Here is a 13,396-nt window from a genome sequence, read left to right as displayed (position 1 = left end):
TAGCAAAACAAAAACGCAAAAGGCTGGAGAAACAAATCGTATCCCATGTTTGAAAGACTAGGAAACATATTTGGGAATGATCGTGCTAATGGTAGTGCGGCTGAGACCCCTGCTGATATGGTGGAGGAGCAGAGCATCAATGAAGTTCAGATTGAGGTTGATGTTGAGAATGACACAAGTCCTATGTCAATAAGCAGAGAAGCTAGCCGACAATCTCAAGTTAGTCAAAAAAAGAGGAAAAGAAATGATGAGGATAGAGTCATGGATGCAATGAATAAGCTATTTGAAGAATCTGGAAAACAATTGCAAATGGTGACTGATGCCATATTGAAAGGTAATGAAGATCGTTATTCTGATATTTCTAAAGAAATTGAGGATATTGGACTTCCTATTCTAGACCAAATTAAGGTTGTGGAATACATTTTAAAAGAGCCACATCGTATCTCTGTGTTCAAGTCATTGCGTGGTGAAGCAAGGACAATGTATGTTGAACAAGCTTTGCTTGATGCTCGTAGGGGATCTACCTAGCTTCTGACTTTAACCTTTTGGGGGAGCTGCTAACTTTACACATGTTGGACAAGCCACCATTTGCTAGGATGAACTCATTTTGTACTACTAGATTAGCATTGATGTCTTTTGTACTTTCTTAACATGTAAAATGCTAATTGAGAATTCAGTTTCCATTGTTATATTAATTGGTGGACTTGTTTGTGTAAACTATTACTCTTATTTTGTAATCTATGAACTTGTGGCTTACTATTTCATTTTTTTTTGTGTGGAGATTCATAGAACTTCCTCAGGTCCTTCCTTAGAGAAGGGAAAAGGGCTGGATACATGTGTGCATATGTGTAAGAATGGGGTGGAAATACTAGAATTGTCTTTCATTTTTCTTTTGGATATATAATTTGTACTTGTGAATATATTAATGTATTTTTATTTATTGAAATCAGTTCCATCTTCAGTAAACTTGTTTTGATTATAGAAACTTCTTTTCTTGAGAAAAAAATCAAAATGCCTTCACATCATACCAACTTGAGGCACATCCTCCCTACAACCATTCATGAATTACATATATAGACAACCATAAATCACTACATATGAATTCAACCTTCAAGAATATTTCTTTTTCATCCTGGCCAAACAAAAGATATAACCAACATTAACAAAATATTTGAGTTACAAAATTTAGTCCGGTGCATCATCAAACGAAGGATTGGACTATTCTGACTGTTATGTTCTTTAGTCCGAAGCAGTACCAAATCTGGGTTAGGGATTAATGTAGTACAGTCCGAAGCTTGCATAGTCTGGGACTGTTATAAGAAATAGTCCTGACTTAGACAGTCCTGGGTAACAAACATGTAGATAGCAGCTAAAATAGCAACAAGACAAACATCAGCTGTCTACAGCCTTTAGGGAACGAAGGAAAATAGCCGGGTGCAGTAAGTAGATTTGTGGGTGTGCTGAGTACATGTAGGTTGTGTATCTAGGCTGCCCCAACACAATATACCCTACGCCTACCACAACTCTAAACTTGTTCCCCTCTCTCAGTTTCATCCTTTTCGTTTTACCACCAAAAGTTTCAAATTCTCTCTCCGCCTAGCTCACTCACCGGAGCTCTCCCCATACGCCGCCGTTTTCCGATCTCAAGGTTAGTCTTCCCTCAGCTCCACTCTCCCAATCCGCCTTCAGTTTCGTCCATTTACGCTAGGCAATTAGGGTTTATCTTGCCAAACCCTAGGCCTAGGCCTAGGCGTGGTTAATTACTCTTATTCTCTGTTGATTTCTGCTAATCTGTGCTTTACTGCTTGAATTCGGCTACAATTTTGTATAGGTTTCTATGTATGCAAATCCGGAGCTGCAATTTTGATTCTGACTGCAGTTTGTAGTGATTTACTGTGTTGATTGAATTGGATTACTAGTTAGACTTACATGTTTTGAGGTTGATTTAAGGATTACGGTTTCGATTATGAATATAGAGTGAGCAATGCGTTAGAATATATTGGGTTTAAGATTAGATGTGCTATTTGTTGTGAGAATAAGAAAAACAATATGCAGTAGTATTTCTCATTTGAAAAATCAAGGGCTGTGTCACTGAATGCCGAACTGGTTGGAACTAAATTGTTGTTGTTATTAATGCAGTCTTAAACCAAGGGAAACGTTTGATTCTCAAGCATGGGAGACAGTGAGACAGTCGTTGCTCAGACAAATGAAGTGATGGGATATGCATCAGCAGCCTATACTACGACAGATTATTCTGATCCCAGCTCAAATATCACTCAGGAGGGAATTTCTGCTCCTGTAAGTGGTTCTAATGCTGGTGATGGAAACACATATTCTGTTGATTCTGATTCCGTCATGCAAGAAGCACCTTCATATGCAACATATGAGGCTCAACCAGCTGCTGCTCATGCTGGTGGCAATGTTTCTAGTAGTGAACATGAAATCATGGCATCACAAACTGCCGTTTATGATTCTTCTGCTAATGGTATTGTTTCATCAGCTGAAAATGGAGATGCTTCAGATAACAAGGCTGGATCTGTAGATACACCACTTGTGGATGGTTCTGGTATGTCTTTCTGGCATGTTATTTGGCGAGGTTACAATTGACTTTTAGATGATGCTAAATTTGACTACTATACTAATATCATGATACATAAGTTAGGAATGTGATTATGTAATAGGACTCTGTGGAACGAAAATTAAAAATGTAAACATAATCAGAACCTTGTTAAGGAGGAATAGTTTGTACGGTGAATATATTCACATCTCGTAGTAATATCAAAAGATACTTGATAAAACAATCTCATCTAAACCTTGTTTATAATTTATGTCTTTGCCAACATCTCCTTCTGTATTCTTATGTTATTTTCTTTTGCTTTATCTGTTGCAGCTAAGTCTGCAGAAGAAGATAGACTGTGGAACATTGTGAGAGCCAATTCTCTAGATTTTAATGCTTGGACTGCCTTAATTGAAGAGACAGAGAAGGTTGCAGAGGTATGTTAGCTTTTCTTTTGTGTCATGAGTTGGATCATATAGATGGCTGCTCCTGTTTCTCTAGTAGTTATTTTATACCAGTTGAGGTTCAGATAATCTTCTGAAAAGTTGGACGGGTTTTCTTTTTCTGTCTGTTTTTATATTTGTTATATAAAAATTAAAGAGAATGATCTGCTCCTCCTGCTGAGTCGTGAGTCATTCATAAACTTCGGAATTTAACAACGGTCCATTTTTCAAAGTACTTATGTCCTAATTAGCTGCTTGGTTATGTATAATGGTTTTTGGTGATTTTAATGCGTGGGTTAGTATGAAATGGGTACCTTTTGGATATATATATTTTTTCATAGTGTTGCAATTTTTTGTAGCAGTGATATGTGATGTTTCTGTCACCTTTATTACTTTATAGTATTAATTAATTTTTTTTGTGGTAATATCCTAGTCCTGTATAGAAAATAGTTAAATTATTGCTGTTCTTAACATGTTGTCTGTTTTTTTTTTTTGGGTTGCCATAGTTGGTGCCTCAAAAATACCAGCTATCTTCAATAGTTTTCTATGTCCTATTAATTGATATATGCTCATGTTATTGATCTTAATATGAAAATAGGTCCTGGTCATTTTATAAGTGTTCTCCCTCAAAGGAAAATTTTGTCTCATTGAGTTTGATTTTTTATGGTACTTATAGTTTCGTGTAATTGGTATTGTGGGCTTTGTCAAGGCTCAAGCATTTGTTAATCCGCTCCAATCTGAATTTTTTCTATCTTTTATCTGTAGCCCTTTCCTTTGTAGCTAACACATTTTTATTCTGCAGATTAACATTCTGAAAATTCGTAAAGTTTATGATGCTTTCCTAGCGGAGTTTCCTTTGTGTTATGGATATTGGAAAAAGTATGCAGATCATGAAGCACTTTTCGGTGTTATTGATAAAGTTGTGGAGGTTTATGAAAGAGCAGTTCAAGCCGTTACTTATTCAGTTGACATTTGGTTGCATTACTGCACATTTGCCACAACTACATTTGGAGATCCCGACACTATTAGAAGGTAATAACTATTCTCTATGCATTCTTGCTGTTAGTCATGCTAGGAGTTTATGATTGCATGGTTTTCTTAGTTGCAAGGACCTGGTGTCCTTGCTTTCTAACGTTACTTCAGTATGATTGCAACAGTGGTTCGTCACATATATGATGGAAAGGTTTGGTAAAAATGCACTCTAGAAATTCTTTTCTGATGTGTAAATGTGTAATCCCTTGGTTTTTGGGGCTACTTTACCATTTCTTGTTTTTGTTTCTTTTTCCTTATCCCCTTAAGGATCTAATTACATTTTTTGGCCTCAATAAACCCGTTCTGTCTCCCTTATCATGAAGACACACATCTTAGAAAAAAAATGGTCAATGAATACTGGATCAATTATAACTTTGACACTTTGGAGTGCATCATTACCAATTGCTGCTGAGAAGATCTCGTCCAGTTAAGGGCTTAGATGGCCTCTAGCACTGCTCCATTTGACGGACATAGTATGGTTTTTTTTTTCAGGAAGGTAAATGCAGTGTTTAGAAGTGTCATATGGTGTTAGAGTAATCTTCGGTCTCTCCCTTTCATGGATGTGCTATCTGAGCTGTATTAGTACTTGTTCCCATCTCATCAAGTTTGTTTTATAATGTTTGTGCAGGCTTTTTGAGAGAGGATTAGCGTATGTTGGAACAGATTACTTGTCCTTTCCTCTTTGGGACCGGTACATTGATTATGAATTTACGCAGCAAGCATGGGGACAGCTGGTCGTGATCTACTCACGAATATTAGAGAATCCAAACCAACAGCTGGATCGATATCTAAATAGGTGATTATTGTTTAATGTATTGTTTCAGTAAGGGGTTTTCCATGGTTTTGTTTGTGTTTCTGACGCCAATGGTTTTATCAGCTTTAAGGAATTAGCTGGAAGTCGGCCTCTCTCAGAATTAAGAACTGCTGAAGAAGCTGCTACAGCAGCAGCAGCAGCAAGTGCAGCTTCAGAGGACTGTGTACAAGCAAATGGGGAAGAGGCCAAACCTGATGGCGCAGAACCATCTTCTGCCATCTTAACAGAAGCAGAGGAGCTGGAGAAGTTTATCGCCATTCGAGAAGAAATGTATAAGACAACCAAAGAGTTCGAATCTAAGATAATTGGTTTTGAGACAAGTATTAGGAGGCCTTACTTTCACGTGAGGCCCCTTAGTGCTCCAGAGCTTGAAAATTGGAACAACTATCTAGACTTTATTGAACGAGACGGTGACTTTAACAGGGTATTGATTTTTCTCCATTATACATATTGGTTGATATTAATTGTCCTGCCTGGAATATGATGTCTCACGAGTGAATCATATCCTTTATTGGCTAAATCGTGGATGAAGCAACTTTAAAAACGGGAATTTGAACTGAGACTAAAGATGGGCCTTCGATTTGGTTACCTTGAGGATAAGTATTTCAAACCCTTTCGTTCAGTGGATGTTCTAGGTTCATGAAATGTTGGTGAAGTTATTCTATTTAAAGTCCAATGTTATGCATGCAGGTCTGTTCTTATCTTCCTATCCTAAACATCTGTCTGTCAGGCAAGGAGGGTCCCTCCTTTCCTAATTGAGGGGCCTCTCTGTTCTACTAACCGAGTATTTCTTGTGCATATCTCCTTTTGTTTTGGTCTTTCATTAGTTACTGATATGGCGATTGAATTTTTAGTATCATCACTGCGTTGTTTTGTGAATCAGGTGGTCAAGTTATATGAAAGATGCCTGATTGCTTGTGCTAATTATCCTGAGTACTGGAGTCGTTATGTCCTAAGTATGGAAGCAAGTGGAAGTTTGGATCTTGCCAATAATGCTCTTGATCGTGCAACGCAGGTCTTTGTGAAGGTACTACCTTGTAGTTTGTGTACATGTTATTGTCCCCATTTGATATCCCAGAGTATTAAAATAGTGGTCTGGTAAATGTATTGAATGAGATAAGCTTGATTTAAAATCAATGGTCTTGGGTACTGAAGGGTTTATACAAAGTTTCCTTGAAATAGCTGGTTATTTGTCTTCTAAATTTAATGCGGATCTCATGGATAAACACATGTCTTTCCATCACATAATAATGTAGATATTTCATTCATGGATATGAAGTCCACTGTAGAAGTTGGCTCAAGTCTTTTAACTATTATAGATTGTTTACTTGTGAATCCTTAAAGTGAGCTGGAATGTTGTAGAAAATGATCATCAGTACCGTGCCCTTCATCATTTATATCACCCTTCTCTTTTGATTAGGGCCTTATCTTTCCAAATTCAAGATGTGCATTATCAATGCTGTTATATCTCTTTCTTATACCCCTCGCCTTTTTGTTAGTGTCACTATAGTAACAGCCATCACTTTAGTATCAGTCATATATTGCAGGGGGCACATGTCTTGTGTTATTGGATTTAAGGGCAATCAGTATGTGCTTTTTTAAGTATAGTAACTCTAGATATTCTCATTAATGATCAACAATTGGGAAACACCTGTCTGGTCAGGAAATAGAATTTTGACCCAGTTAATTACAAAATAAGTTTGTCTCAGGTTATGTTTTGTGTATGACCTTTTTGTCTTGAAATAACAGAGACAACCAGAGATTCATCTTTTTGCAGCTCGCTTCAAAGAGCAAAGTGGAGACATTCCTGGTGCTCAGGCTGCCTATCAACTCGTGCATTCTGAAATCTCACCTGGTCTTCTTGAAGCAATCATTAAGCATGCAAACATGGAACGCCGTATGGTAAGAAGTTGTAAAGAGTTTGAACCTCATTATAGGTAAATTGCATGTATCAATAACCTGATTATCTGTTCTATACACAGGGAAATATGGAAGCCGCGTACTCCTTGTTTGAACAGACCATTGCCATCGAAAAAGGAAAGGAGCATTCTCAGACCTTACCTGTGCTGTTTGCTCAATATGCTCGGTTCACTTACTTGGTATGTTGTTACATAATTTATAACTCGGCAGTCTGTTGGTGAAGTCTTGTGGAAGGATTTAGATTCCTTTCTAAGATTTTCTCTATGCTTTAAACAGTGAGCATGATGATACTGTTAAAACCAAATATGTTATTTTATTGAATCCATGAGTCTGACAGCGATTTTGTTCCCTTCATTTTCAGGTAACTTTGAATGCCGAAAAAGCCAGAGCAATCTATCTTGAAGCGGTTGAGCATGTTCAATTGTCAAAAGCATTCCTTGAGGTTCTCTCTCTCTCTCTCTCTCTCTCTCTATCTATCTATCTCCATATACTAATTTTTCTCTCTCGGACCATGGATTAATTTCTCAAATGTCCTTCAAATATTGCATGCAGGCTCTAATACATTTCGAGTCAATACATTCGTTGCCAAAGCAAATTGATTTTGTGGATTCCTTGGTTGTGAAGTTTGTGGAACCCAATGTAGAGAACCCCAGTTATGCGAGTGTTGCTGACAGGGAAGAGTTGTCTTGCATCTACTTGGAGGTATATATTAATTCTTCAAAGAGATTTGAGTTTATGATTCTCTCTCTCTCTCTCTCTCTCTCTCTCTCTCTCTCTCCCTCTTTAGATTTCCCAGTAGACTATTAGCAAGAGTTGGGGTTTCCTTAGTTTATGGAGCCTTTTTTTTCCCCATGTTTTGGTGAGCTTTAGTTTTTGTAGTCTTACACTACATGTTATGTTTTGTTGCCCGAAAATCTATTTGTCCATGTTTTCATTTGTTTGGCTGCATTACTGATGTGCTAGGGAATGATATTGCAGTTTCTAAATCTCTTTGGAGAAGCACAGTCAATCAAGAAGGCTGAGGATCGGCATGCTAAGCTCTTTTCACTTCATAGGAGCAGCACATCAGAGTTGAAAAAACGACAAGCTGAAGATTACCTATCTTCTGACAAAGCAAAGATGGCAAAATCCTACTCTGGTGTTCCTTCACCTGCGCAGTCTATTATGGGAGCATATCCAAATGTACAGAACCAGTGGGCAGCTGGTTATGGTGTGCAGCCTCAAGCTTGGCCACAAGCTACACAAGCACAGGGACAACAGTGGACCCCTGGTTATACCCAACAGGTAGTGTTTTGCAATGATGGAACATTTTGTTCACTATTGTTACCGATGATTTTTTGGATCAGATTATTATCCAGGGACGTTTCTAGATTAAAGTTTGGTTCTAAATAAGAGTTGGTCCAAATTGTCTCTTTGTATGATATCTAATTTGTTTTGTTCGATTATAGGCATACAATGCATATGGTGGTTATCAGCAAGTACCTGCAGCGGCGCCACAGACTGCTGCATATCCTGCTACATATCCTGCTGCTTATTCTGCACAGGTATCTATTATGGTTGTCCAATCGTTTCAAGATGTGTTTTAACAATGTTACCCATAGCTTTCCACTAGAAAAAATGTTATGCATAGCTTTCATTATAAGGGGCACTTGATTGTGTTAGGTTGTTGTATTAGACACTTTGATGGTCTGAGTAGAAGTAACTGTTCTAAAAACCGATGAGAAGATGTCATAATTTTTAGCTTAATTTCCTTTTTGTTCTTTATTTCCTCCCTGCCCACATTTCTTTTAGCTAATGGTATAAAATTGTTCTTTCAGCCGGCGGCTTATCCGCCACAAAGTTATGCACAGCCAGCACAAGCACCAGCTGCTGCTGCAGTAGCAGCTGTAGCTCCAGCTCAGCAACCTCCTCCGGCTCAACAGGCGTATTATGGGAACTACTACCAATAATTGAGGTTGCAGGACTAGTCCCGCTATGTTTTCCCTATGTAATCTAATTTTTGCCTTTTGAACTCAGGTTTCTCTTCGGGTACATGTACTTGTAGCTAACAAATATCTTGGTTTTGATCAGTTGGCTTTAGTTTCCAGTGACACATGTATTGTTTTTCTTCCTAATGTTATAGTATTCGTGGTTTCGTGGAGATCTGTTGTCATTTTTTCCATCTTTACTCTACATCTATGATTTCGTTGGAATGCCATTCAGGTCGATCCTCGGACACTACAGAGGTTCAGCCAAACAGTCGGAAGTTGATAAAACTGAAGTTCCACACTAGTCTCCGGTAACTTGCCATTTACGTCTGAAATGACTTGATGGAAATGGCTGTTTCCATCCTTCGTACGTGGTGCGTAGTAAGTCTTCTTTTTACCATAACTAGTGAAAAACACATTCTCGCCCGGCATGTACGTTCATCGTCGAAAGCGTCAATAGTCAGTGCCGCTCTAAGCCATGTGTCCGTGTGCAAATATCAAGGCCCAATCACATGACCCGACCCGATTCGGAAACCCGTACCCAGCAAACCACACTACTTTTGAGTGTCAGGAATTCAAAATCCACCTGGAGCGTCTCATCGTCGCTTATTTCCCTCCCTCTAATAATATCAACCGCCGGACAACAGACTCATTTCCTCTCCCAGCCATTTAAAAGTTAAATACTCACACGCTACCTCCCGAGGTTTTAAACGGACGGCCACGATTGGATTCCCAACGTGCGGCTGTGATGCGCTCTCCTGCAAAACCCTTTTAAGGATTAGCGAATCAGGCTAAAGCCGGAAGCGGAAGGAGAACTAGAAGCTAAGCTCAACCCAAGTCTCCAAAAGCTCCCAAGCTCTCAATTTCTTAACCTCTTCATCGTTCTCAGATAGGTTCGGGAATCCCGACGCGCCGTGAACCCGGGGTTTAGGGTTTCGGATACATAGCCGGATCTGTGGCCGATCAGATAGGGTTTTAGCGAAGAATTTTCCGACGAGTCTGGTGTGGTTGCATGCTTTGAGAGTTGGAGGAAGCAATGGCGAGTTCTTATCCTGGACCTGTTAGTGCTGTTCAGGTCAGATTCAGTCTCTCTGTAGTCTTGAGAGTATTTATGTTTGTATGTTTTTGTTTAATGTATTTTTGTACGTATTTGAGCAGGTAGGGTCGTACTTTGTGGGACAGTACTACCAGGTGCTTCAGCAGCAACCCGATCTTGTTCATCAGTTCTACTCTGATGGCAGCACCATGATTCGTGTCGACGGCGATTCGACAGAGTCGGCTAATGAAATGCTGGTAATTTATTCTTAGCTCGATGTTTATCTGTTTCGAATTGAATTGCAGTTTGATTTAGTTGTGTATTGCTTTGTATGATTTCGGAATTGATGAGGTTGTTTAGTGTGAGCTAGTTATGTTGTTTTTTGGCTGTGCAGCACATCCATACGCTCATATTGTCGCAGTATTTTACTGCGATTGAGATCAAGACTATCAATTCCATCAATTCATTGGGTGGAGGTGTTCTTGTGATGGTTACGGGGTCTGTTAAGTCGAAGGAGTTCAATGGCAGGAGGAAGTTTGTTCAGACCTTCTTTCTGGCTCCTCAGAATAAGGGTTACTTTGTTCTCAATGATATCTTCCAGTTTCTCGAGGAGGATGTTGTTTCGCAGCATCCGTCGTCCACGATATCAGAAGGTCAATTTGATATTCAACTAAACGCTTTGAGCCCTCATCGAGAACCGCCAGGTACTTTGTCACAGTTTTGTTGGTGTTTATTTCATCATAGTTGAGCTTGTTTGAGCTACACTCATCATGTATATGTTAGTTATATGTGTTGGAAGATGCACATTAATAGATGTTCTTTCTCTATTTGCCATTCAATATATGTTAAAGTATTTGTTTATAGAATAGAGTTTGGTATATTTGTATTGGATATAATTGGGTGCTTGCCTTTGCAGTTTCTGACTATGTTTTGGAGGAGGAGGCCAGGGAGTATGTGAACTCTGTCGATGTAGAAGACGATCCGGTGGATAAGTATAGTCTCCCAGAGCAACAGGTGCAGCAAGAATTTGAGACTGAAGTTGTGGTGGAGGAAACTCCTCAAGAGGAGAGCTATGCTTCATTTCAAAGTTCAGTGAACAATGTGCAAGACACTCCTGCTGTTACTGTGGAAGAACCGGTGGGAGAACCTCAGAAGAAAACTTGGGCATCTATAGTATGCCCCCTAAAACACCCGTCTTATTATCTGTCATTGCGCATGATTTTGCTTGTCTACTCTCTGGCTTCTGCTCTGCTTATATTGCATTTATTTACATAATTCATCTCTTATTTTGGTGAGGTTGCTTTGGTAACTTACAATTTGCCCTTTTGTTATGTATGATTGATAATAACAGTTGCGAGTTGCTAAGGGACCGGCAGCTCTCGAAACAATTCAACAACCTTCCTCTAGAAGCGTTCAAACAGCTTCAGACTGGAATCATACGCCTCAGTCTCCTGTTGAACAATCTAACTCTGCTTCAGACTGGAGTTACGCACCTCAAGCTACTGCAGAAGCAGCAGAGGAGAATTACATGCCAGAGGAAGAAGGTAGTGTTATAAGTCTACTTGAAGTTGATCGGTGCCTTTTATTAAATGTTGTTTGTTCCTGCTTATATTGCGTTGCACTATATTTCAACTTTGGCGGAAAATATAAGAGATCATTTATTGTTGTCAATTATGTGGTTTTCGAAAATGAGAAGATGGTGTGTAAACAAATCTATTAGAAATTGGATACCTGGAGGTCCAACATGAATGGTGAATACTACGAATAAACTGACAAATTTTTGAAATGAGAAATTGGTGTGTAAACATAACTGTCCTCTTACATTGGAACATTGTGTGCTTCCTACGTTGGGTGGTTAGTCCAATGTATTGAAGAGTTTGTATCTTGAACCTTATGTTGCATTTTCAGGTGAAATGAGATCTGTCTACGTAAGAAACTTACCTCCTACAGTTACCGAAGGTGAAATTGAGGAAGAGTTCAAGCACTTTGGTCAAATAATACCTGATGGTGTCTTTGTTAGGGCTCGGAAGGTGAGTTTGTTTCCATAGTTGTGCCATTATGTAATGAATTTGAATGAATCTAAAGTACATTTTGGTGTGCACAGGAAATTGGAGTCTGCTATGCTTTTGTTGAGTTTGAAGACATGGCTGGTGTTCACAATGCGCTCAAGGCAAGTCTTTTATATATTTTTTAAAATCATTGATGTACTTTCTTCACTTTTTCAGTGTCCTTATATTTGGTGACAGTCATTATTCTCATATGGGGAAGTCTTGAGCATTTTACACTTCTGTTTTCCCATACTCTACTAATGATTCCATACACATGCTTGCTATCTTTCATTTGTCCATCTACCTTGAGGACCCAGGTGTTGTGAGAATGGTATAAATCTTGGACCCTAGATCTAGGAATAAATGTCTTCTATTCCTTTTCTGGTTGAGCAGAACTTGCCTGAAAAAAATCTGATTTTTTTTTCCATAACATCAATTTTAAAAAGCTAAAATCTTGGTTATTATTCACATGTTACTATAGTATACACGTAACATGAACATTGCTGTCTATCAACCTCCTCTTCCTATCCTGTGCATTGATTTATTGTCACATAGACTCCAGTGTCCATTTCTCTATTTGCATGGCCTGAAAGTGCTTTCCTCCCTCTAGGCATCTCCAATTCATTTGGCTGGAAGACAAGTGTACATTGAGGAGCGAAGACCGAACAGCGGTATTGCTTCTCGAGGAAGTATGTAATTTCAGATTCTGCACTATATAATTTAAGTCTTTATTTACAGTCTAGTTAAGTTCTTACGTGCTATATAGATAGAGCAGTGGAGTGGTATATAAGTTATGACTCGGTTAGCTTTTAGCACATGAAATTTGCTTTCTTAGGTCTTTGGAAGTCTTGGGAGGCAGTAAATTTTATCATTTACATGCAGTGAATTAATTTTCTTTTAAAATCCAATCTGAAGTGCACTGTAGGAATTATTCAATGTCCTTCTGCAACATCATTTATGGAATGCTTTATTAGTTTCAAAGTTTCCATGTTACAAAATGGTTTTCTAGTCCATATATGTTAGTGCATTTATACTCTTCAGGTATTATGTAACTTCATCTTTTTGGTACCCTCATTTGCTTGTAACATGATGCATTTGTATTTGTCTGACCAGGAGGAAGGGGGAGAGGCAGAGGCAGCTACCCAATTGACGCCACAAGGGGGCGTTTTGGAGGTCGTAGTTCCGGCAGAGGTAGTTACCAGGATAGTGGTGACTACAACAGAGGGAGAGGCAATGGTTTTTATCAACGTGGTACACGATGAGCCTAGTTTTGGAACTTCTGAATCCACAGAATATATTGAAGGAAAAGTTTGTTGAGGTGCGGATTCCAGGTCCGGTGTTTGCCGCCAGATGTTTCATGAAATTGTATTTGTACTTTTTCGAGTGTCATTTTACTTGAGCTTCTCAGCTCATTTGGACAAGTCAGTCTCCTTTTCTGGGTAATATGTTTTCTCCCCCCTTGGTTTGTTTTTATCATGCAATTCAAGTGGGAAATTTTGGGGCCTTTGTATCCCCAGGTTGTGAGGGAATATGATCACCATGTTTGTTTCAAGTTATTCTGAGTTATTCTATAAGCGTT

General features: G+C 38.8%; 2 protein-coding genes across 2 annotated transcripts; both read left to right on the top strand.

Moving 5' to 3' along the window:
- The first annotated feature begins 1,527 nt into the window (after positions 1-1,527).
- Positions 1,528-8,906, top strand: LOC126785260 (pre-mRNA-processing factor 39-1). The gene is made up of 14 exons (XM_050510889.1): positions 1,528-1,648; positions 2,140-2,566; positions 2,891-2,994; positions 3,803-4,032; positions 4,661-4,828; positions 4,910-5,270; positions 5,730-5,873; positions 6,596-6,748; positions 6,829-6,945; positions 7,128-7,208; positions 7,319-7,468; positions 7,745-8,050; positions 8,215-8,310; positions 8,584-8,906. Exons 2-14 carry the CDS (start codon positions 2,173-2,175, stop codon positions 8,713-8,715), a joined length of 2,436 nt encoding a protein of 811 aa, XP_050366846.1. The 5' UTR covers positions 1,528-1,648; positions 2,140-2,172; the 3' UTR covers positions 8,716-8,906.
- Positions 8,907-9,530: 624 nt separating this feature from the next.
- Positions 9,531-13,373, top strand: LOC126785261 (nuclear transport factor 2). Its single transcript, XM_050510890.1, has 9 exons — positions 9,531-9,808; positions 9,892-10,026; positions 10,164-10,473; positions 10,686-10,942; positions 11,121-11,313; positions 11,678-11,799; positions 11,874-11,939; positions 12,428-12,506; positions 12,931-13,373. Exons 1-9 carry the CDS (start codon positions 9,770-9,772, stop codon positions 13,077-13,079), a joined length of 1,350 nt encoding a protein of 449 aa, XP_050366847.1. The 5' UTR covers positions 9,531-9,769; the 3' UTR covers positions 13,080-13,373.
- The last annotated feature ends 23 nt before the right edge of the window (positions 13,374-13,396 follow it).

The sequence above is a fragment of the Argentina anserina genome, chromosome 2 (assembly GCF_933775445.1).
Source record: "Argentina anserina chromosome 2, drPotAnse1.1, whole genome shotgun sequence".
In the NCBI taxonomy this organism is placed as follows: domain Eukaryota; kingdom Viridiplantae; phylum Streptophyta; class Magnoliopsida; order Rosales; family Rosaceae; genus Argentina; species Argentina anserina.
This window is presented reverse-complemented; position numbering and strand designations above follow the sequence as displayed.